Source organism: Halyomorpha halys, unplaced genomic scaffold (genome assembly GCF_000696795.3).
Source record: "Halyomorpha halys isolate HHAL.00 unplaced genomic scaffold, Hhal_1.1 Scaffold100.1, whole genome shotgun sequence".
Classification (NCBI taxonomy): domain Eukaryota; kingdom Metazoa; phylum Arthropoda; class Insecta; order Hemiptera; family Pentatomidae; genus Halyomorpha; species Halyomorpha halys.
This window is the reverse complement of record NW_027112088.1, coordinates 2595173-2621923: the sequence shown is the minus strand read 5'-3', so window position 1 is coordinate 2621923 and position 26751 is coordinate 2595173. Positions and strand designations below refer to the sequence as shown.

General features: G+C 31.3%; 1 protein-coding gene and 1 long non-coding RNA gene across 2 annotated transcripts in view; one reads left to right on the top strand and one right to left on the bottom strand.

The window, feature by feature from the left end:
- Positions 1-26751, top strand: part of nAChRalpha4 (nicotinic acetylcholine receptor alpha4) — a gene marked incomplete at its 5' end in the record, with an annotated part of 53366 nt that overhangs the window by 8497 nt on the left and 18118 nt on the right. Inside the window, 2 exon segments of the mRNA XM_067050078.1 lie at positions 15-183; positions 2967-3103. Of these exon segments, the coding sequence (XP_066906179.1) occupies positions 15-183; positions 2967-3103 (306 nt within the window).
- The window catches only part of LOC136796413 (uncharacterized), a 4950-nt gene continuing 3424 nt past the window's right edge, over positions 25226-26751 (bottom strand). The window contains exons 3-4 of the long non-coding RNA XR_010844128.1: positions 26214-26367; positions 25226-25314 (exon numbers count right to left, since the gene is read on the bottom strand). This is a non-coding gene — a long non-coding RNA (uncharacterized lncRNA). The remainder of the gene's footprint in view (positions 25315-26213; positions 26368-26751) is intronic.

The following is a 26751-nucleotide window of genomic DNA, read 5'->3' as shown; positions in this document are numbered from 1 at the left end:
TTTTCATTTTACAGAAATGAACGATTCTACACGTGCTGTGATGAACCATACCTCGACATAACTTTTAACATTACTATGAGGCGGAAAACCCTCTTCTACACTGTCAATATAATCATACCATGTATGGGCATATCATTTCTAACTGTGCTTACGTTCTACCTGCCTTCAGACTCTGGAGAAAAGGTAACAAACAAGTCATTATTCATCAAATGATATGAATATGCTATGGTTTATAACATTAAACTGTTTATTGTATATACACGTATTCGATGCAGGAAACTTTTTTACCATTGGAGGTCACATAAAAATGATACAGTAGTAAAAGAGGTTCCTTTTTTTTTTTTATTCAATTTTTTGTATAGCTATTTGCTCAACCATTAATACATATATGTGCATATTACTTTTTTTTTTTAATTTTCATATCTGACAAAAATATGGTTTATCTTCAAAATTTTGATTTATATATAATCTTGTGTTAATCAATTTCCTTTCGAATATAGCTTAGTCCCTGTCTTTACGTTAAAAAATTTACTAACCGACTTAATCGAAGAGTGGAACAGGCAATGGCAACAGTTGTCACGAGCAAGTGGTCGTTCTTTAGTTGACTAGATTTTTTTTTTTTTTGTTGAGGCTATAAAACAGACACTCAAAGGACGCATGCCGCCTCAGACCGTAAATTCCCCACCTTTGGAAAAGGGTATTTGTTTATATAATTAATTTCTTCTATTTTTGTAAGAAATTATTTTTTTATTTTTTTTAATATCAAAAATTATAGGAATTTACATGCAACATGAAACCAATGTGAGAGTTTTTATTTATAGTTATTTAGAGATGGAAAAATCACACAATATCAACGTATGTTTTGAGGGGTATCAGAAAGGAGTTTGATGAGAAGTGAGGGTACAGACTGAAGGGAGAAATGATTACATAGAATTTTGTGTGCTTGTTAGACACATGTTCCTTATAAAGGAGTAAACTGTAAATACGAGCGCTATGTCTGACAGAAATGATTATACGGAGCGATTTCAGCAGACGGAACACCTCTCTTAGCAACCAAGAGGTGTTGACTTGAGAATTCGAGGAGGTTTGGATGCCTCCCAATATGTATATATATTTAGTACAATATTATTACTCCTACTGAACTTCCTAATAGAGCTCATGCTATTTAAATCATTGGCAGCTTAAAGATTTATTGTAGTTGGTGTTAGTAGTTTTTGATTTCATATAAATAAAGTATATACATTTATTTATTTATCTCTAAGCAGGTAGCTGGAGCTGACTTAGGGGTTGACCTACTGACCCTCATTACTCATGAGGTATCCTCGGCCATTTCGTTGAGGGGGGGCGTAATCTCCCCCTATTGTTTTCCATCCAGCCCCTGAAACCATCTCTCTTTGTCTTCCGTACCTATCCAGCACACAATATAAGAGCCTGCATATTCCGCCCCACAGATTTCCTCATAATTCTCTCGCTATATTTTGACTTTTATCCAATTTTTCACTTTATGTTCTCTTTAATTTTTTAATATTTCAGGTCACTTTAATCGTTATCCGCTTCTCTTAACTCTATGAGCATTTTGTTCCGTTAGATCTATTAAATAACAGTTATCAGTAATCGATGGTTTATAATAGAATTCATCAAAGAATAGGGATTCTATCCTTAGTATATACTTTCTATCTACATATTTAATTTTAAACACTGATTACTTGAATTGTAAATTTAGACGTAACATGTAAATAATAAACTCTACTACCATCGGGCAACCGTATACTTTGTCTTTATGAAGGATTTTTTTTTTTTATAAAAAAATGGTTCTCAGAGTGTGAGGGGCAGCATCCTGGGGTGTCTCTAGCGTACGTCATAGATCCTGCAAGTGGATAACACTTGCTCATATTACAAACAATTAAAACGCAGCTCAATTGTTTTTGGGATATGCATGTTATAGTCCATCAGTTCTTTAGAAACAAGTTTATATCATAAAATAAAAACACAATCCACTTTATCTTTGACGTTTTACGAGACAAGAGATTACGTTAGTTACAACCTGTTGTTCCTTATTTGCGGAGGTTTGGTTATATAGTGGGTGAAGGAATATGTGTTGTTTAAAGGAGAGGATAGATGAGGATTGACGAATGGAGGTAGGAAGAGAATTCCAGAAGCAGGTTGCACGTATGACGAAGGATTTGCTAAAGGCGGCGGTTCTATGGGAGGGCATCTATAAATCGATTAATCTGGATTTTGTGTTTAATGAATGGATAGATGATCGTAGAGTGAGGAGATCAAGGATATAGGTCGGTTTTTTTATTTTAAAAACCTTGAATAGGAAAATACCAAGGATTAAACTTAAACACCCCCACTTCAACTCGGTATACCAACAGGAGAGTTGAGAGCGCCTTGGAAACCAGGTGATAAATCTTAGGAAGCAATTCGTGAGTCTCTTCAGTCTCAACTCTAGACCTGCAGATAGCCCTCCGTAGACCAAGGAACCGTAGTCGAAGTGGGGAAAAACAAGAGAGGATACTGACGGGTATTCTGGGGTATGGAATCACGGAGTTTTAGGATTTGTTTAAGTACAATTATGGATTTGCGGGTAATCTGGGAAATATGATTATTCCACGAGAAGTAGAGGGTAGTAAAGGAGGGCGGTTGGAACCAACAAGAATTGTCTTAGTTTTCCAGCATTCAATATCAAGTCGTAGTTTATCGCCCATGGGTTTATGCTATGTATATCTTCTTGCATCCTTTGGATTGCCTCAAGGATCTTGGAGGGATAGAAGGATATGTAGATTTGAGATCATCAGCATATAATTGGTATTAGTTTAGTAGATAGAGTTATATTAGAGAAGTAAATTAAACCAAATTATAGGTTTTGGACCACAATTGCATTTCATTTATCATTTTTTGCAATAAAATATTAATGTAAATTACAATAAAATTTAAATGAAATTGACATATTCTATTTTCAGGTAACTCTGTCAATATCAATTCTTATTAGCCTCCATGTGTTCTTCTTACTGGTTGTGGAAATCATCCCCCCAACGTCGTTAGTTGTTCCTCTCCTGGGGAAATACCTCATATTCGCTATGATATTAGTTTCGATAAGGTAAGTTATGAATTTTTTTCTGATTTAAATTAACATATAATTTAAAATAAAGTGCAAACTAGGCATACAGACAGTTTAAATAAAATTCAAATAGATCGATTTTAATTAGGCACAATAATTGTAATTATAATACTATATTGTTCCAGATTCCTTTGTCTTTCATTTAATTTTATATGTTATAACTGTGAAATAATACGATTTTCCAACCTGTTCAGTATATATTATATAACTTGAGAAACAATTAGTTATTTAATATAGCTCATTCCATATACACGTACATTTTTACGTAATAAATATAGTGTATTTGTTGAAAAATATTTCTACTTTACAGGGTTGGTAATGTTTTTTTTAATTTTTGAAAACATTTACTATTGTTAAAAAAATTAAAAGCGTGAGTAGCAGAACTCTGTCACTAAAGTCATATTTTTGTTTGGAAAATAAATAATATTGGACGTACAGTAAAAAAAAAAAAAATGAAATCTCATAAATACTTTTTTAGAACACCAACTCAAATCACATACAATTTTTTAATCCTTTAACTTTATTTCAGTATGATGTGGAGATGCTAATTAATACATTAATATTTAATCATACCAAAATTTCGACAGAAATTAATCCCTAATTCAATTGTATTATACTGCCTAGAAGATAACCAAACATGCAAAATTTCAGCTAATTTGATTCAGAGGAGAACGATAGAAGTTACCAAATGTAGTGGAGAAAAATAAAATATGTATATATCCCTTCCTCTGTAATAGGTTTTTATTTCGCGTTAAGAAAAACACATGTTTGTCAGAGATATACATATTTTGCATTAAGAGGAAAATATGTCTCTCATATTTCTGTAATATCAATTTTAAGGGTTACAAATATATATACAGTTCAAAATGCACCCATATTGTCCTCCGATGAGTTCGATAGGAAAATTATATTATTTTGTTGGAAAACACGAAATAATTTCCCTGAATATTATCATTTATTTTTTTTTTCGTGTGAAACTCATTATTTGTCTTCAAATTATATTAAACTTTGTTTAAACTACTCACTTTATTACTTGCACATATGAATACAGCTTTGAGATTTTTTAGTACTCGAATAATGAGATTGCATTTACCAAGAAAAAAGAATTATAGATATCAGTGGTATTTAATGCAGACGGCGAGTAAGCGCCACAATGCTCCCCTGCACACAGCGGATCCCACAATCTACACTAAAATACCCTTCAGGCAAAGAAAAGATATGTTTTATTATGTTTATTATTTTATGTTTATTTATTGTTTTTTTATGTTTATTATTTATACATATTCATATTATTATTGTATTATGTATTGGTTTTGGTTGAAATAATAAAATTAAAAGAAGTGTGAGAGAAAAAAAAAGAAAGAAAAATACCACATTAATGCCCTGCAAACCTACATATTTACAAATATGTTTTGTTTTTAATAATTACATTCATGATGGTTATTGATGACATTATCATGGACTCAAGGGTGATCCGAACCTCCACTTCAATCTACGTATTAAAATCTACACATTTATATTTGACTTATGTATTGTTTGCTTTAGATAATAATAAAAGCAGAGCAAGACAAAAAAAACCGTTAATAAAGGATAAAATAAAATCTTTTCAAGTTTGAATTAATTTCAATAAATGTGTATGGCACATCACTAATAGAAATAATAATAATTCATGAAACATGAAACTAAATAATTTTTATCTTAGTGAATTTCTATTTATACTTAAATTAAATTATAATTTATGTTTTATGTAGTTTTAGTCCTGCAATCGCTTACTGAAATTTTGTAATATGGAGACTATATCTGTTAAGTTATAGGAGATTAATTCCCGTCAAATATTATTAAATAATTAGATAGTCTCTTTTATATGACCATATCAGCTTATTATTAGTAATATATGGTTTACGACTTCTCTTTAGGAGTAGTGGGAATGAAAATGGCCGGCACAAATTTAAAAAAAATAATAATAGTGAGTTTAACCGTTTGAACAGTTTGTTCAGCTTAGAAACAAAGTCATGCTCGAAGTAAACTAATAAATCCAAAATTTTGAAAATTTGCATAAATAAATTTTTTGCGAGATATTTTTCTAATAAAATTAATTAATTTAATACTAGGCAATGAAATTGAAACATAAACAGCACTTTCGTATCATCTTGATGACCGTTTGTTGTTCTTGTTCCACAATATTTTTTTTTCACCTTATCTTATCCATTACAACGTTTTATTACAATATTATGAAAAAATAGATTATAAAAAATTCAATTAGGGGTTAATTAGAAGCTCGTTAAATTCACGATAAAGTAGTTTGTGCTGATTATTTTCCTAAGAATAGTAGTTTTCATGATATTTTTCCAAATGAACTCACAAAATGTACATTTCTCCTGGTTTGAGAAATAATATGGTGTTTGAAAAACTGTACATGGTGAACATAAAGAGGAAGCTCAAATCGAATCTCGATAAAAGCAATATTATGTTGTTTATAGGCACATTTAAGCTACTTGTAATACTTCAGAAGTCATTGGTAATTAACCTTAATATTTTAATAAATAATAAAAATTTTGAAAATTACGCCAGAACTGTTACAAAAGTGTTTTTCAAACATTTTTCTAAAGAATCCATTGACAGTAATTAATTTGAACTTAGTTCTAGGTACAGCAAATTATAAAGAATTTTTACTAGACTATTTGTTCATATTTATTCTATGATCTCAACTGAAATGGATACGTATAGAGTTTTTTTATCTATTGAGCGAGCGTGGAGAGCAGAAGTGATCCAATTAAAGCAGAAACAATAGGATCAGTTATAGTCCAAGAAAATATGACATAAGTACCAGAATAATAATTACGTAATGCATAATTATTTAAATAAATTATTTCTTATAAGAATAAATATCGAAAAATTAAAAATGTATACAATAAAATATAAAAGTTTTACTGACCCACTTTTCATTTAAATTTTCTAGCCATATGCATCCCTATTATACAGATTCACACCAATTCATGTATATAAAATAATAGTTGATAGTATCAGAAAAATTGACAATTTTTTGACGTGACAACGTCTTATAAATCATTTTGCGGGATGCCATGTTAGAAAAAGTGTCCCGTAACGGAAGTAGATTGTGGGGGAGGTAATTAGTAGTGTAGTAGTGGGGGTAAGAGGATTATAGATGCTGAGAGTCATGCAGGCAAAAGTGTCCCGTAACGGAGAAGGTAGTGGTGGGGATGGGTAAGAGTGAGGTGGTGGGGGTAAGAGCATTATAGATGCTGAGAGTCATGCAGGCAAAAGTGTAGCGTAACGGAGAAGGTAGTGGTGGGGGAAGGAAGCCTGAGATGATCTTTAAATTATGCATGAAATTAAGAATATGGTGATAATAATAAAATTCATTGGAATTAATTAAACTACCATCGTCCGATTATGAATAGAATATTGGAAATAAAGTCTTAGAATTAAGTATAACTGTATAAATATTTTGTATAACCAAGCAAAAATAAATATCCGAATTCAATTTGTGAACTGGTTTATTATTTCAAATATATAACATTGGATTGATTTTAATTTATATTTATGTAATATTAGCATAGAGTATACGTTGTCACGGAAATATGTCGCCTCGAGGCCTACACGGGCACGGTTTTTTTTTTTTAGGAACTTGATGATAAAAACTGTAAGTCTAAGGCTATAAATCATGATAAAATAGCAAAATAAGTTTAAAATATTTTTAGAACTGACAGATATGAGAAAAGATAAAACCCCGCCATTAAAAGATATAAAAGCACACGTCCTCGTAGATGTCGAGATAAAAAGTTCTGAAATTCTCGTTTAACCGGCTCAGAGTGGAAAATGTAAACGTGACTAACCTGCATTGCATCTCTTCAAGAGTAAAATAAAAAGAGCTAGATAAAAGTTAAATTTCCTCTTCGCTAAGCGATCTGATTTTCCATTGAAATGGCAAGGGCGTTTTAAGGTAAGAGGAAATGGGGAGAGAATTCATTTCCTTTTGTTGCCCTATACTTAAAAAAAAAAAAAAAACGAAGCAGCTTTAACACTACAAATAGGCAACACTACAAAAAACTTGGCATATGCATTGTATTAAAAAACTGGAAGAACTAAATGAATTTCTGCCAACTAGTATAATTTCAGTTACTATAATAGGAAGAGGAATTCTAACGCCATATATCTTGGGAAATTCCCAAGTAATGTATGAAGCCCTATTAAGTTGAAAAAAAAAAGAGCAATTATCCATTTCTCTAACCTTATAGGATGCCAGTAAAAACATTTGTTTCTTTTGGAATAAAATTATTCTTTAAATATTATTTACTTACAATTACTACATATATAATAAGAGAAAGTTCTAAGATCGTACAAAGTTTTAATTCGTGTTTTCGGCGGTTATACACGTTTTGATGTTCCTCTTTATGTTTTAAAGCCTCACAAAATAGTCGGTGTGCGTGTGTGAACATTAATTAATTAAAATTAACGAACTGTAAATGCCACTGCTCTCTATATTGAATCGATTTTACACTTTTTTTTTTTAAGAATTTTTATTAAACTCCCTAAGTCGATGTCAAAGTAAGTGCGATTTAATCTCAGCTAAGTAGTAGCTTTATTGAAATAGTTTGGCTGGTTTTATGTGCCAAAGTCTTAGAATGGCCTCGTAAAATAGTAAGTGAATGTTGTGTGTTGCGCGCGTCGCAGGTTTTTATAATCATGGAACTCCTATCACAATTGGTTTAAAACATTACTACTTATACGTCGGGATAAAACAAAAAAAGTTGTATATGTTGTAAAAGTAGTAAAACAATAATGTTGTAGTTGGAGGTAAACGTTAATATATCATATTTTGTTACGTTTACAGGAGAGCATATGTTTTCGTCAGAATAAAAATGTAGTTAAAGTTAATTAATTAAATTATGTAACATCCCATACCTTAGGGCAGCAAATTGTCAACTGTGGCTTCTGAATAAACCAAAAACCATTAGTGAAAAATGTTCAGTAACGCGAAATAAGAGACGTGACGGCAGTGCGGGTTAGGGCACAGGTCCCAGTGCGTTCGGTTCGGAACGTTGTGGGTTCGATTCCCACCTGGAGTAGTTAAACATTCATTTTTCGACGGTCCCGAAGAATGAATCTTGACACTCCTACCTTGGTTAGTACGCGGCGGCAACCTAGCCTTCAGGGGTTGGCAAAAAGGATCACTAGGCCCACTAGCCGGGCTTGTTTCCCCCTCCAAATACTAGTACCAGTACCATCGCTAAAATAGTAAAAAAAAAAAAGAAAAGAAAATGGATATCGTTCACTCTCAAAGCATTAATCAATCTTCGGTTTTCCATTTAATACCCACTTATAAATTTCGTACATGATAATTCTATATTAACAATTATATATTTTATATATCTATATCATAAAAGATTTTTCCTCTTGTCTTCTTAAGTTAAAATCAAATTCTTTCATAGATACCTTTTAAAAATTCTTTATTGCTTCTAAATCGGTTAATTATTTCAAATAAATGAAATTAAAGGTAATTTAGAGGTAGATTTTTAAAAATTCCGCATTCAAGCCCTCTACAATATAAATTAAGATAATACTTATTTGATATTAAATACATTTTAATTTTACATTGATTAACCGAGTTTAATCAAAATCTTTAAAAACGTTTTGAGAAAATCTATCATACACAACGGAACTATCGGTAGGCCTATCTTAGCAAAAATATTGCTTTAACATTTCAGGCATATACCTACTCTAAATATGTAATTTCAGATTCATATGGCTTTTCATTATTAAGCTAGGTTACATATACACAGAGAACATTTTACGATTTGGAGTTCATCAAAACGTGTATTTCCGCCGAAAAACGAAATTCAAATTTTTTCATCATCAGTATCTTCCTCTTGCTATATATTCCATAAAACAAGTAAAAAGTCCAAGATTTTGAATAGTTTCGGTTTTATTTTTTAAAAAAATTCTACTTCTAAAGCAATGATATTTTAAATAAAACTGAGAGATTCATCAATAACAAACTTAACAAGAGTGGAATAAGATCTGAAAGCAATCCTCCCTCTGGGATATGATTAATGGTTTGCTCCACCAAACTTAAATAGGCTTCATGATTTATAATGTCCACCTTGTCCTCTCCTGTCCATCATTAATAACCAAATATTTGACGGGGGTTTAGCTTCTAAATTTTTGGATTTTGGCAAGGCTGAAACTTATCAAGGATTCGCCCATGTTTCTTAATAACATTTCGGCAAGGTTTCAAATGAATAACAAAAATAACTTAGCGGACAAAAAAAAATCTAATAAGTTTAAATAACAGTTAGAGAGTAAAATCATACAAAAAAAAAAAAGAAATGAAAATTCGATTACAATTTTCAGATTCCAATTAAAGCCTTCTAATAAAATCAGTTCAACGAATGGTTTTTCGAAAACAAAAACATAGTAGTGTTTTGTCAACTTCAGATTTGCCCCCGTTATCACAACAAAAATACATATTAAAAAAAATAATATCAAAATTTTGTTCATTTTTCATATTTCTGCATAAAACTATACAACAAAGCTTTTTCGAATATAAATACTTGAATATAAATTCTTAAAAAAATTCATACAAAATTCGTATATGATATTTAATTTTCGACCGATTAGCGACGACGATAGATATAAAGACCTGGCGTTGAATTTTCACTAAGAGATAGTGAAACTTTTAGAAAAAATATAGAATTCTTTTCTTTTACGATTCTATATGTTTTGGAGAGCTAAATACAAATTTAGTCACCTAGCCAGCCGCCCGTTTCACAAAGAAAACAAATCAATATTTTGAAATTTTTTTTAGTTTTCGGTTATTGCAAGAAAACTCAGCATTTATCGAATATTAAACATTCTTCTTCTTCTTTTACTGGCACAACAGGCGCATAAAGCTGCCATTGGCCTGCTCAACGGCTGCCAACCATCTTTCTCTATCTTCTGTAAGGGTAAATGTGATCCTCAATTGCCGCAGATCCCGCCTTACAGCATCCCTCCATTGGCCCTTCGGCCTACCACGTCGCCGTACACCATCCGGAACGTAACTGCACAGTTTATGAGCCACTCTTTGCTCTCTCATCCTCATTACACATGATATAAATATTATACTTACTATGTTAAATAGTATATATTCAATATTTTTAATATTAAACATTCTGTATGAAACTAAAGCAGACAAACTTTGTTGATCATTTTTCATTTTGACCTATCTGGACACCGTTAGAGCACGGTTATGAAAGAACACTATTCTGACCTCTGCCAATAACGCAAAAGAGAACTGTGATTGTGACTAAGTAGCAACATAATATGCTTGAAACTAAATACTAATGTCTAATTCCGAGAGTACTTAAAAATAAGAAAAATCATCATTGAAAATTATGGATAACAAACGTTGATCTTTTGTTAAAAAACAAAACAATAGAAGGTCTATCTGTAAATGTACTGAGAAAAATTCGGAAAAAAAAGAGAAATACCAGTTAGCTCACACTGTTCGGGCCCAATGCACTACAAAGCCGGGAGCATCAATTCGCGGCGAATGCTCACCCCACCATCCCACAATCCTCGAACCATACTCATCAGAGAAAAATAGGACGAACAGTATGCTCATTTGGGTGATTGTTATAGTGATTTATTGTTGAAGGAACAATAAAACCACGTCTATGTAGGAATAAAATTTCCCAAGAAATATATAAATATGGATGGAAGTTGTTCCATTTTAATTTTTTTCTTGCTAAGAATAAAATAGTTTAAGTGAAAATAAAAAAAAAACATAACAAATTAAATTGATGCAAATATTCACCTTTTTAGAATTAAATAATTTGTTAATCTTGATTATACTATTTATTCTTTTATTAGGTAAAATATATGTTGTTAATATATTTTTATATAAAATACCATAGCCTTTAATTATATTATTGTACCGTTTTAATGATAATTTCAATCCAAAGGTGAACTAAAGATTTATGAGCTAAGACCTTAGAAAATAATAATGACATGATTAAAAGAAAAAAAATGCAATTTATGTTATTTATTTTTTCTGATAACATAACAATCACAACGACAAATTGATATGATTTAGAAAAAAGTAATTTGTAAAAGGTACTTCCAATTTGTTCTAATTGATTTTTGGTTGATATAACTTATTTCTAGCTAGCTTAAACTTCTTATTTTCATATTCCAAGAGGTTTTTCATAACATTCTGCGTTTTTTAATTCATCAAATTAGTAACAATCATTTCAATTTGAATTTGAAAATAATATGAATTTTTTTTTATAGTACTTGTTCAAACCTGACGGAATCCAAAAAACAAAGCTGACTTAAAAAAAATAAGAATAGTTAACATGCTTTCTCTACTTCGCAAAAATAGGCAATCGTACTACTTAATTTTTTTAATATTTATTACTGAAAAAACTACAAAAGTTATTTTGTATTCCAACATTTGCTCAAAAAGATTAAAAAAATATTTTCTCATTCGAGTGAATATTAAGTATGATTCTAATAATTCTACAATAGAATTATATTTGAAAGGTTGAAGTTGTAATTTTAGAAAGAAACAGGACCGTTTTGAAAGGTAATCAAATCAAATAGAATTGTACAAGGAAGTAGAAATCGTACTGGCATCCCGCCATTTCATTATTCCCTTTAACAATAAGCCAATCTCTCAAAGTACACTCCCATTTGAAATAAAACGTTTTGTTAAACGATTCTGGGACTAGGAACTTGAACAATACGATTACTACTGGCAGTTCTTTTCAAGGCATTTCACTATAGAATGTTGTTGGGGTAAAATGAAATATATTTATATTTTTTTTCTAACAAATAAGATTAAAAAAACAACTGACAATGAATAAACTTTAAGACTTATATAAATATAAAAGGATAGGCATTGGCAGGATTCGCTTCAGGGGTAGGCAAAAGTTGGGATATTATTTATTAATTATGTATTTCTTTTAGTAGTAGTTGTATGTTGAGTACCAGCAGTTGTTACGTGAGACCTGGACCTCATAAGTACTGAAGAAAAGATACTAATGATTGATCCTTCGCCGCATATTCCGACTAAGGTCGTTGAGAATTAGAGGAGTTAGAAAGGGGACATTTATGGTATGTATGAGGACATAGATATAAGGAGCTACATCTAGCTGGAAAGACTGTGTTGGGCAGGATAAATTGCCTGAATGCCCGAAGATTGACTTCCAAGAAAGTTGCTGGACGGAAGGCTCTATTGAACAAGAGGAATAGGCATAATAAGGCTCATATGAGAGGATGCTATCATCCGGTATACCCCAGATCTACTGGACATTCAAAATTGGCTACCGCGCAATATACGATTATCTGGTGAAAACTTATTGCACAGGCCGAGGTCTACATCGGTCTGCAGAAACAACCAGCAGCAGTAGTAGTATTATAAACATCACGTTCCAATTTTGAAATGTAACCATAATATTTCTTAATTTCATGTATTTTAGCTTAGTACAAGAGACCAAGAGGAGAAAAAAGGCAGTTATCTCCCCCAATTTTTGATTACTTTAATGAAAACTATGTATAATTAATAGTCAAAATTTATGAGTCTGCCAAGTATAGGTATATATATAAAAAAGGGCGAATGTTTCAAAGCGATAAAAAAAAATAATTTTTCATTCGGAGCTCTATATCTTAAAAAGTAGGAACTACTCAAGAAAACCTAAGAGAAAGTCATTTAAAGAAGAGTAAATTTGCTAAAATATGAGCCCTAATAGAATTATTTACGTTAAATATTTTTAGAGATATAGCTTTTAAAAAACAACGTTTCAGAAAAATGTTGTATGGGACGTACTGAAAGATCAGTAGTTAGTAAGTTTATTTTGAAAAATTTATATCTCACAAACCATTTGACCTACAGATGTCTATTAGCACTCAAATTAAAGCTGGTTTAATGAGCTATAAAGTAGTTTATGATGTTGATCTTCGTAGGAGTAATAGTTTACATGAAATTTGCTAAAATAAATTGATTTATAGTTGTTCAGACAAATTTTCATTTGCCAAATTTATATTCATGAGTGAATATCATAAAAACTACTACTCCTACAAAGATAAATAAAATTAACTATTTTGTAGTAAATTAAACTAGCTTTAATTTGAGCGCTGGCAGACATCGGTACGTCTAATGGTTTCTGAAATAGTTTTTCATAAATCAAATTTATGAATGACTTCCTGTGTTCGAAGAACTATAAATCAATTTATTTTAGCAAATATCATGAAAGCTACTATTCCTACAAAGGTAAAGGTCATAAACTTCTTTATAGTCCATTAAACTAGCTTTGATTTGAGTGCTAATATACATCTGTACGTAACAAAGTTCCTGAGATATAGAATTCTCAAAATAAATTAACTACTAATCTTTCAGTAGATTTTTAAGAAATTTTGCTTTTTAAAAAGCTATATCTCGAGTACTATTGCACGTAAATAGCTCTTTTAGGGCTAATATTTCAGAAAATTTACTCTTCTTTAAATAATGTTCTCTTAGATTTTCTAGTGTTGTTGGTAGTTTTTAAGATATAGAGCTCCGAATGAAAAATCAATTTTTTTTAAAGGTTTTAAAACAGCCGCCATTTTTTAATCCCCCTACCTATTCTTGACAGACTCATCAATTTTGACTAGTAATTATGCATAGTGTTTATTGAAGTAATAAAAAATTGGGGTGGAATAACTGCCTTTTTTTCTTCCCGGCTCTTGTTCTAGTTAGGGAATGTACCACGCAAGTACCCAACCTGCCTGGTTGAGATTCAGCGTTTTCTGATTGGAATATCCCATCTTGCAACTAAATTTAAATTCACAGAACTAAACCAAAACCGATAATATCTACAGAAAATCAATTATTCGTACAGTAAAAAATCAATAAGATGGAATATGGAACAATTTTCTTGTCAGCTATGTAATAAAGATTACCTAGAATCTCAGGAGCGGCTTGTCTGGATTTGAGGGCCTGGAAATGGTAGCACAAGGATTCAATTTCCGGAAAAGGATTTGATTTGTGGGATAATAAGGATTCAAGATCAGAGGGTAGTTTTCGAAGATAAAAGAAAATATATTTTGTTTGTAGGCCTAATTCGACAAGATGAAATCGGATATTTTATCTATTTTTTTAAAACTATTTTTATCAAGATTATTTTTTTTAGTTACGTTCTAAATATTTATTGACACTGTGGGGTGAAGAGAAAAATATTAAAATTAAAAAAAAATATTTCCTGAAAATAAATGCAATGAATTTATATAATGTCCAAGATTTTGTTCCCAATATCCAGTTAGTAAGTACCATATTTTTAAACCACGTTTAAGTGGGAATTTAAGAGGGTTTAAGGGCTTAATATATTATTGCTGAGAACATTTCTATTCAAAATATCATAGAGATAGTTGATCAGTTCATAGTCAGTTCATAGGGGGGTACCCCCCCCCCCCGAATTGCGGTAACTGAGCAGAATTCGGAAAAAATAAATTTTCATTTTTTCTATACTCTGAGTCTTAAATTTTAATGCATTAAAATTAATTACGATAGACTGGTTGTTGTCAAAAAATCAAATCAAACGCGTAAATTGAAGACAATTTAATAAAATCCAGTAAGTTAAGCGCATTGAGTAAGGGTCTGAATGACCTGGCAATTTTCCAGGGCCCCATTAATTAGTCAGAGTTTCAATTAAATCAAAGGATTATCGGAGTCAACTGAAAAACAAGAAGATCCTAGAAAAAAAATAGTATTGTATACAAAAGTATTTTTTTCCAGTCGGCCATTGCCAAGCTAAAAAAATATATATATTTTAATCACTTTTACTAATACATACATTTATTAGTAATATTGTAAGTTACGATGTTATTTAATTCTAGTTTTTTAAATCTTAACAGAAAAAGACTTACTAGATCTGAAATCTAAATGAGTTGTTTTCACAATACAACTGTTACAATAGTAGAAATAGCGCACAAAAGCCTTTTATGCTTTTGATACACAGAAATTACTTCCTTTGTGAGAGTATAATAAAAAATAGTAACTATGGGGAACTTTGAATAAGTACTTTTAAAAATAAATAAATAGACCGAAATAGTCAAACTAATATTGTATTTAAAAAATAAATACATTAATGTAGTAATAAGAATATTTTTTTAAAAAGTAATAAGAATATTAAACAAATGAAATTCCAGGAGTTTCTCTCTATGTCCTTTATTGTTTCCGACTGCAGTCATAACCATATTTTTATGCTACCCAAAAGTATGTGACAAAAATCTTAAACTTTACATTTTAAAGTGTAATATATAAAATTTGTAAGTTATATTAATGAATTACGCAACATGTACAGAAAAAATATTAAACAAAAATAATAATTTTCAGAACTTATAATGAATAGCGAACATGAAGACAAAAAAAGTAAAACATAATTTTCTTCATGAACGAAATAGTAGAATTCTTATTGATTCTTTATCATTAAAATAATTATTTACTTTTGTTTTATTAATACAAAATAAAATTTCTGGATTATTACTGATTGGCTGTGTGTAGTAATAAAAGGAAGGTGGTCCGGAAGCGGTAAAAGAAAACTTCAATGGTGGCTATTTATATTGAACCAACGTTTCGCCCCACGTTACTGGGCTTCATCAGGGCTAAAAATACAAACACTTAAATCACATTTGATGTATATAAATGAAAAATTAAAAAGATGTACAGTGAAACGTAAAAAAAAATTTTCTTTCAGCATTTAGGATTTTACGAAGGATTTTGGATTTTAAGGATTGGATACGAGAGGAATTCGAAGGTTTAGTGGAGCCCCAAAGCCATATGTCCAGATATTATGTAAATCTGTCTTTTGTAATGAATTGGAAGTTTGGACCGTTTGTCTAGTAAGTGCTGTAATAGCCGAAATCGACGTGCAGTTTCCTGTCTTTTCAGTCCTGTGTGAGGATTCCAGGTTAGTCCTTTGTCCAGATGTAGTCCAAGGTAGCGGATCCGCTCAACAGGGGTAAGGGCAACATTATTGAAGTACACTGTAGGACAGTCAGTAGGTTTACGACGTACCAATCACACCATTCTTCGAGGCCTGTGATATGGGATTGGAGAGTGTGGGATGCAATTAAAGGGTTATTATTAACAGCGAGCACACATGTGTCATCGGCGTACGTGGTGAGGATAGTGTTAGAATTGGTCGGGATGTGAGCTGTATAGATTGTGTAGAGGATGGGACCGAGGATACTACCCTGAGGAACAACAGCGGACTGAAAGAAGAGGGATGAAAAGGAACCATTGTGGTTCACTTTAAATAATCTGTCAGTGAGAAAGGAACGAATAATGAGGAAGTATGTAGGAGGTAGGAATTTACGGAGTTAGTAAAGCAGTCCCGGATGCCAAACGTAAAAAATTAAGAAAAATACTAAAAGGTTTTAGGCCATTAATGAAAACGGAAAAAAATAGCAGATAACTAAAGAAGAAATATAAAATGGAGTACAAACTAATAGATGGAAAAAGAGGAATAAGAATAAAGGAAGCTATTGGACAATATAGAAAACGTACCTAACGGACTGGAAGTCAGTGCGAAAGTAAACTGCTATAACATCCTGTCTACAATTCATCATTTCCTATCTTATTCATTATCTTCCTTTATTCTTGATTTTATTCTTATCCCCTTTTTCCATCTTTTAGTTTATACTCTATTTTATATTTCTTCTTTTTTTACCTGTTATTTTTTCACCGTTGTCATTAATTGTCTACCACCTTTTAGTATTCTTATTTAATTTGTACGTTTCACTGTACATCTTTTTAATTTTTCATTTATTTTGTTCGTTTATATACATCATAACATCATTTAATCATTGTATCTTTTTTTAGCCCCGATGAAGCCCTACAAGTGGGGCGAAACGTTGGGTCAGTATAAATAGTTACCGCTATTTATATTGAACTATTGTTTAAGGGAATTTAAAATAAAATAAAAAAAACTCTGATAGGCGAGTATAGGTTTCCTCAAAATTTCTACTGGGTAGGCAGGTATATAATTAATTACCCGTATTTCTAACTTTGGGGATATATTTCGTCCTTTTTATTTTTTAATATAATTCCTTTGTCCTATTATAATCAAATCTATGGGAGAAGCACTATTTACAACATGTGTATCAGGAAAACTACTTTAAAAAAAAGAAATAATGGATAATTTTTACGCAAACCACGAAGATCTCTCAGAAATTGGTCCGAACTGAAAGAGTTTTGTTTTTCGAATTATAGCTGTGTCTAAAAAATTATGTTTAGGCACTTATGCGTAAGCGATAGTAGAGGAGGCAATTTTATAAAATATGTAATGGAAAAACACGCATAATCCCTTAAAAAATCATAAAAACTAAATAAATGGTTTTAGATATGACCGAGCCCATTTTAACAACAAGCAGACAAAGAACCAAATTCAAAAATATTTTTTATCCAGTAACTACATTTGTAATCAACGTTTTGTGATTAACGTCATAAAACTAATAATAATAAAAAAAATACGCAATTAAAAAAAAAGTTTATATTTCTAAACGCATTACTTATATTCACTAATTTCCAAAAACCAAGACAATTGGTTTAAAAGCATACACATGAAATAATTTGGAGTGATTGTTGTATAGATGCTTTAAAAAATAACGCCAATTAAATATTAGAGAAGATTATCATGTCCTCCGTTTCTAATTATAATAATTAATAAAAATAATGCTAATACATATATGTTTTTTTAATTTATTAAGGTATTTAATAATTTATGTTAATGATCAAATAATAATACAAAAATAATAATTTCATCTTAATCAATAAACTCCAGTCGGTAATATCAAAGTTTAATTGCAGTAAAAATTTGTGTTCATAAAACACAAAAGTTCAACTATTCAAATTGATAATTAAGCAAAGTTTAGCCGGTGCGATAATAATAAAGTTCCCATCAAATAACCTCAAGCTTTAAATAATAATATTCAACTCTTTTAATACAAATGAATTAATTAAAATTTTATAACCGAAACCGAGCAACACGCCCCAGAGTTCGTTCCATTTTACTTCGGGCCATAAAAGTCCCTGTTTTTATGTTCAGGGTATAGATATTAAAAATTAATATTGCCTGTCGGCATAACAATGATTTATCAATAGTTAGATTCAAGTTGATATATTCTCTTAACGCTTTCAAAAGAGTCAAATAAATTTTGGGATAAACTAAAGCTTTGTTAAAAATGCTAAATAAATTTATAAATTAATCCATGTATGGAAAGAATTAATCTATGAAAAATAAAATTAAACTATTTATTTCTATGATAATCTACATTTGTAGCTCCTTCTTTGGACATTTATTAGAACTTCTTACGTCTGAAGCAATTATTGATAATATAGCCAATAAACAAAATATAATAAATAAACTTTAAATCCAGAAGCAATATACAATAAAAAACTTATATTTAAAAGCGTTATTTCCTATAGATTCTTAAAATGGATTATTAAAAATATATGAATACATTTATGAAGTATAGACGAATGGAGTATAGGCTTGAAGCTTATACAGATAAGATTATTAAAAAAAAAAATAATAAACAAGCAAGTATCATCTATCTAAGTCGAAAGAGTTACTGCACATTTTTTTTTAATCATGCATTAAGGTTGTGAGCAATAGAACTTATCCGTTACCCAAGGAAGAGCACACAGGGTGCATATACAGACATATATATATATTTATATACATAAATGATAACATGCCTTAAATCTGTTACACAACTAGTGACGTTGTGGTGCACGGTTTTGGTAAAAATTCCCATAACTATTTTCAGACATTTTTTTTTTATAGTAAATTTTCATGTCACCGGTTTCCAAATGGAAATGGGTAACAAGATACGCTCTTGCCCAGTGTAGTGAGAGGAACGGTTAAATTTAAATTATTCTTTAATTCAATGAAGTGCTCACCAGTTTTGCAATTCAACACACTCTGCATTCTGTCTTCATTTCCATTCTGTGCCACTAGTGGACACAGTTTTACAAATAATTAAAGAGATGCTGTCTCACCAGTGTTACTGGTGACCGCATTAGGGGATGTGAGATCTCCCACTTATAAGAAGAGAAATTAAAGAAGTTATACGTTGGAAATATGGACGAAAAAGCCATTAGAGAGAAAGTATTCCCAAATCGATAGAACTTAAAAATATATATATATATATATATATATATATTAACCAATGCCAGTTTCTAATATTCATTTTTCGAGGCGTTGTTAATGCCTCCTAGAAAAATTACATCCTCAGTAAAAATTATATTTACATTTTTTATTTTACTTACCAATATATGTAATATGCAGTGGGGAAAATTATTGCGTTTATGATTCCAAATTCGTGTTTTTTGACAGAAATACATGTTTTGAGATTCCTCAGTCCAGATAATCTAGTCTCGCAAACTGGTGCATGCGTGCCAGCTTGCAGCTATGTGTGAACAGTCTAGTTCAAAAACGAAAAGTTGTACGAAATGGAAATTACATATTTAAGGTAGGAGTTTGCTAAGGAGGTTACGAATTTCAATAAAATCATCCTGTAATCTTCCCCAAAGCTTATTTATTTGAAATGAATAAGCAGTTCTTATTATTAACAATAGTGAAAAAACTGGATGAATTCAAAGTAATTAAGAGTATTATGAATAACTAAAGCAGAACACAGGAAAAAAGAAACATTGGACTAGAAAGGTAAAACTGAGACCGCCCGATCTTACCGATCACATTATGACTTCGTTGTCATTAGTTAAAGTGTTGTATTTTTGGCAGAACAAGATTTATATTCGTTATTTTCACCTAGAGAAATTCCAATATACAAATTTTGGAAATAACAGAAAAAAAAAATATTCGTTCAAAATATTTTCCTGGTCTTTATATTCCTATTGGAACACAAGTTCATCAATCCACACAAAACGTGGGGGCGTATGCAGGGTTAAGTGAAAGTTGTGTGATGCGAGAACGGCACTAGATTTTTACATTTTAATAGCATAAGATTACTTATTCGAAAACTTAATAGCGCATAAATAATTATTAAGAGATACTATACTATGTTATAACTGACCCCATAAGTATGAAAGAGCGAAAAGTTATATCGATGGCATAGGGATAATGTCCAACGACAGTTTAGGGACGATGCCTAATGAACAATATGTAGCGATTTTGTATTCATAGCCGTGCTTGTTAAAGCTCCAACTTGGACTAACTCGTGACTGCAGCGGCGCCGGTTCGGGTCCAGCCTTGGGAATCCACTTTCATTTCTGTGTCGGTCCCGCGAAATGAAAACTTGCCCCACCCTCCATGGTCAGGATAGGGTGGTAAACTTTAAATAACCTCCCCTCCCCCCCCCCGTATGTCAGAAAAGACCAGAACTGAAAAAAAAATACTGTATACAAGAGAGTAATAGCCCGATATTGAGCGTAATAATCTTAGGATGTGCTAATACACTGTTTCTGTTGAGTGAATCTCAATATTCAGGAAATTAAGAGTGGTGACTACTAACTGGCTGTAGCTCATGACAGTTCTTTCTTATGACTAGAGAATCATGAGAAAGAGCTAAATCTTTGCATAAGTGACTGGTTCTGATCTGATAGCTAGGAGGGTTTTGCCCTTCTCTAGCATCATCGAAAGATTCTACGCGTTTATAATAAAGATTGCAGGTTCAGAATCCACCTTACATACCACTCAAGATGAACAAACTTCACGTGATCAATTATCTGGCAAAGTCCACCTAATTCTTGGTTTTTCCTTCTTTGAAGAACATTATTTTCTTTTTCTGTACCTAAATTTCTTTTTAAAACACCCTTGAAATATATGTTGTTTAATCTTAGCTTTTGTTAATGTTCTGATCCATATGTCAAAACTAGTCGGGTTCGAGTATTAAATACTGGCCTAGTTCGATTTTTGCCTCGTTCATTGTTACTCCTGAGCTGCCTTGAAATTTATATGCGTGCATAAAATTAAGTCATTAAGACGTACTGATTCGAAAAAGTATATTTTGGAGAGTGAGAGATTTGAGGAAAATCTGCTTCTCTCAAGTTTGGAATCATCTTTAATTATTATACATAATTTATAACCACTTATAACATTGGAGATGAAGTAAAACTTGGAAGTAATATATATAATAGGGAAAGCTAAACGGAAGAGAAGTGCCATAACTTAGGGAACTTGGCCCCCGCAGGCCAGGGACATGACTTTTTCATTAGACCGCCTTCCTAATAGTCCGGCTAATGCTAACTTTCATCTCATAACCTGGAGCCCCCTTTACAGTCAATTCTCTTCACTTACAGCCCTCTAATTTTCAGTGAACTTTAATTCAATTATATAATTAATTGTATTGCGTTACTATTCAGCGATATTCGAGACAATAAGTCCTTTCGAAGTATACTTGGTAGATATAAAGGATAAGTAAAACATTTTTTCGTTTACATTCAAATCAAATGCCAATAGAAATAACAAATGTGATGGATATGATATTAGTAAAAATCCAGTGTTACGGCGGGTAGGGATTCGAAAGGAACTTTTAATAGCCCAACCGTGAAAAGAAAAGAAATGGTCGAATTTTTTTTATTTTTAAATAAGTAAACATTATAAAAGAAACAAAAAAATATACAAACTAGAAAAAAAAAAGAAAGCTTAACACTATTATAAAATTAAATTAATTGAACAAAGGAGAAAAAAAAGTCTTATTTCACCGGTGATTGGTGAGGCCCTGGTTGTGGTTGTTCTAAGTGGATATTCTTGTGGAAGTACATCGACAAAAGGGACGTGCGTCCGCCAGCCTTGTCCTCTTGGAGGATGGGTCAAAGAAGTCCACCCGCCGTGGCTAAGATGATTTAGCTGGCGAAAATGGCCAGAATGCTGGCAACTACGAGTGCGTAGTGAGCATAAGATATGTGTGTGCAGTGAGACGTTAAGAAGTTGTCTGTCTATTTTTTAGTTTAAAAAACAATAGAGAGAAGTTGTTTTGTTTTTTGACTTAATAAAAATCACATGTTTCAATAATCGATTTGTGGACCATATGTTGGCCGCAACAACCAGGATACATCATATTTGTCGATAAAATATAATTATATAATCGATCTGATCTAGCGGGTCGAGTCGATTGGTATTGGTATACCAATATTTCTTGACAACAGCGCAGTAAGCAGTAGTAGTAGTAACAATTATTTAGCAATAAATAACTATAAAATGCTACCATGCTATGTTTTGAGACCACTTATCAAAAAAGTAATATTTGACTCAAGAAAGAGGACTACAGTAAATGGAAAATTTACCGCATAAAGGACGCAAGGTCGTGTAAACAATACAATAGTGAGCTCGGGTATGGGTTATACATACACAACTTAGAATGGAGCCAAGGAGACAGCCTCGATGAACACAAAAAAGAGGTAAAAAAGGAAAAATTAGTCACAATTATTATTTACATTAAATATACAATAAACTTTAAATATACTCTCAATCAGCAGTAAAAACGGATATGAAGTATACTCTTTGGGAATTATAAAATTTCAAATAAGACCTAATTCGAAAAGATAAATAAACCATTTTACATAAAAATAAAAAAATGAGTTTTTAAAAATGGCATTTTGAGCTGACAGAGTTAATAAGTAAGAAAATTAAAAACCGAAAAATATACCACACTTTCATTAAGCCCACTTGCTTGTTTTTCCAGAAAATTTCAATACAAAGTAATGTTTATTTGTTGAGTTTAGCAACATATCTTGTGTAGTCAGAAAACCGACTATTCCAGGAATAGGAACCCTCTTCCAGAACAATGAAGAATGATTTCCGAACTGGAATAGCCAACATGGTAGATGTAAAGCCGGTATCAGGAGGGAACAGGGCCAGACCAATGTGACTAGTGGGGCAAGGATGACGCGATAATAGCTAGCAGAGAGAGCTATATTGTCCTCTACGCCAACAGGGCGTCACGGATCGACATTCACTACCGTTCTACAGTAAAAAATAGAGGAAATGGGTCGGAAAATTAATTACAAGAAAAAAAATGCAAAATATAATTTTTAACTAAAATAAGTCGTAAAACGGGGTGCAGAGATAGCAACCATAGAGCTATTACCATACCTTTAACTGGGGCAACAAAAATAAAAATACATAGTAAAGACTTAAAAAAAACAAACTAATTTTCATTACTCTTGCATAAAATTTCATGATGCAATCTACCTTTTTTTTTTTTTTTTTTATCCCTCTTCCTTGCCATTTCTACATACGGGGGCGGGAGCAGTGGGGTAGTGCGCTGGGGTTTGCCCATGCTACTGCTCCCAAAGATCACCAATTTTTTTTTTTTTTATTTAATTATTTAATTATTAATTTTTTTTTTACTGTGGTGCAGCCCAGCGCTAGGTTTAGCGCCTTACTGATGGAGCTGCACCTTGTCCACTGCATCCGTCGGGATGCCTCCTGCAGTTACCAGGCTGGTCCAGCCCTCCTGGTCTTAGTCTGGGTCAGCTTCCTCATCTTCTGGTGGCTCGCCGATGTTGGGCGGTCAAGCCCTTCCCATCGTGAGTGGGGCCCACTACTCCTTCCACCCGTAAATGAACTCTCTGAAGAAGGGATAATTCTCTTCTTCCATCAACCAGGGAAAGTCTGACTCGGCGAGGTCGAAAATTCCTGTCTTTCTCGACAGCCCGGCTCGGTGTCCTTCCATGGCAGAGCAATCTATTATTACGTGTTCTGCTGTTTCAGGAAATCCGCACGTTGGGCACCGGGGGTCAATGTTCTTTCCAAAGGTCTGCAGCTTTCCCCGAAACCCCCGTGTCCTGTTAGGATCTGTGAGACCCAATAGTCTGGGAGGACCCATTTAGCCTTCAATCTAGAAAGGACGGTAGGGAAGAATTTTCTCAAAGATGCAATATACCTAATCATTGATATGGATTTGTCTATCCTTCATTCAACTATTGGTTTAAAATTTTAAAAATAAAATAGATTATTTTCTAGAAAAGTGTACTTAAGGTGACCAAAATCAACCTAATATAATGTGTCGGTCAGCACCGTTGTTCCTTAAAATGCTAAAATTTCTGTTAGCGTTGAAAATGGTCTTTTATTCCTGAGTTAAACATTCCGGAACAATTTCTTTTAAGACCTGAAATTGCTGAAGATATTCAAATTGAAAGTAAGTAAAATATTTGAGAATCATTATATTTCTCTAACTAATTAGTTAAAAGAGAACCCACGATTTTACAATAATAAATTATAAAAAATAAATTATCAAACTAATAGGTAATCATAAAAGTAATATATGAATTCTAAATAAATTATATATCTAATAATAGGGTATTCAAGTATAAATGGTTAGTGTTAAATACAAAAAACAAAAACCTACTAGTGAACTACTATAGCCGTCGGTACAAACTTTTTTTTATCTTGGATTGTACTATGGTGCATCACTTAACAATTATTCAAGTACTAACTATAGAAGTGTAATAATTTACAGGTAAGACAGATTTCTTGCGACCTTAATCATCAAACGGGTTTATAAAAATGATGGGCAAAGAGGGTGGAATAGATTGGAAGCTTTGATCATTACTTGAGGGAAGCCGGAAGAATAATGAATTTTCCGGTATAGGCTTTTCCTTTAGGCGATAATTTCTCCATTAAATGGAAAAATTAACTGGCGGAACCACATTACATGCTTTACGAAGCGAAACAATTATAAACATAAATTTCATAATCACAAATACAATCTGAAGAATTTATCACTTACAACCTTTATAGATTCATGGTTAAATCTTTATAATTATGTGGAATGATTAAATCTTTCTCTAGATATAGTAAATGCGTATATAATAAAGAAATAAATTCCAATAAATTTATTTGTGTTACTTTCTTCTATTCTAAGGAACTCAACAAAATCATTGGAACATCATATCATAATCATTCCGTTTTCCAGGAATCATGTGCGTACCTACCGAGGGGCAGAGAGAGAGGGAAAAAATATTAAATATCCCATCTCATGAAAGCAAAAAATATTAATTAATTAAAAACTAGTATTTTTTTTCAAGTAAATAATTGTAATAACGAACAAAGTACTGTTACAATTATATATAATTTTCTTAAAATTTTGGTTTCATCAATCTTTTCCGTGCTTTAATGTTACAACCAGAACGATCATGACTTTCCCTCCCCCTATTTTTGATCCTGGGTACGGTCTTGCTAGAAAGAATAAAATCTGGAAAATTTTATTTGAACTTAAAAAGAGCTTAGGGGTAGCTTAAAATAATATGTATCTATTTCTAAAATTCATTATAGAAACCAGAAAATTAATAACTAATGAAATTAAAGGCTGTAGAAAAAAAATCAATAATAAAAAATTGAAAAACTACTAGAAAACATAAAAGAGTTATAAATAAATAAATGGTTTATATTTCAATGAAATAAACCCTTAGTTATTTTTTCAAACTTAATATTCATTCTTAACTAAAAGTAAAGTAATAAAAAAGATATCAATACAGTAATTTTTCTTAAACATACATTTGGACAAAAAGAATTTCAAATAATATATGAATATTTTTTTTATTTGAAATAACTACAGTATCAGAAGGGTATTGAAAATCATAATTTAAAAAAAAAATCACAAAACCAAACCACAAATTAGGACAACTTCACTAATTATCTAAAATTTCTGGAAATTTATCCGCAATCAAATTTTCGAAAATGACTGCTAAGAAAGTGATTAGTAATAAAAACTGATACTAGAAAGATGTTATTTACTTTATATTTATTTATTTTTTTACTAGTATTATTATTATTTTTTTCTTACATTCCTTATTTTGTTATTTAATTTATATATTTTTAAATATGGTGTGAATGACCTCTATGGTTCCTATTACTATTGTTAATAAATGTAAGTAAGAATTTAATATTGCACAATAAAAAATATAAAGAATTTTGATAATTCATAAATATACGATCATAACAAATAATATATGTAATAGTTTAATAATATAAATAATATAAAAGTTCAAGGCATGCTATTTGATGAAACATAACAAGAGAAGGAAGAAAAATACAAGATAATCTATGATTATTATCGTACTCAACTTTGCACTTACCAATCGGAAGATGTATTCTCATCTTTCCCAACCAGCACTTTTCCCCCTTTTTATTACCACTGGTATTCTCTGCATTTCGCAACACGAAACATTTCAGCGTCAATGAAGCAATGTAAAACCCACTTTGAAGGCACTTTAGTATATATATTTATTTCTGAAACACATGGCAATCCTATAGATAACAATAAAATACGACCAAAGTTATAACTAGTATTATAATATACACATCATATCGCCATATTAAACGCTGTATATTACAGTGATAAAATTACTTAAGTGCTTGAAGAGCTCTAAACCATTGTATAAATAAAATAAAAGGTGGCAAACATCCTTTTTTAAGATGGCAATAAAAAATATACAGTTCAGAGCGAATTAAAGTGATAGAACGTAAATAGCTGGCAGATCGTACTAAAAGTTAATGGTCAGAAAAATATGAAGATGGTTTGCAAGATAGTGGGTAGGAGATAAACATAGGATATTTTAGTAAGAATATATATATATATATATTCAATTGTCGCTTCCTATGAGAATAGCTTAC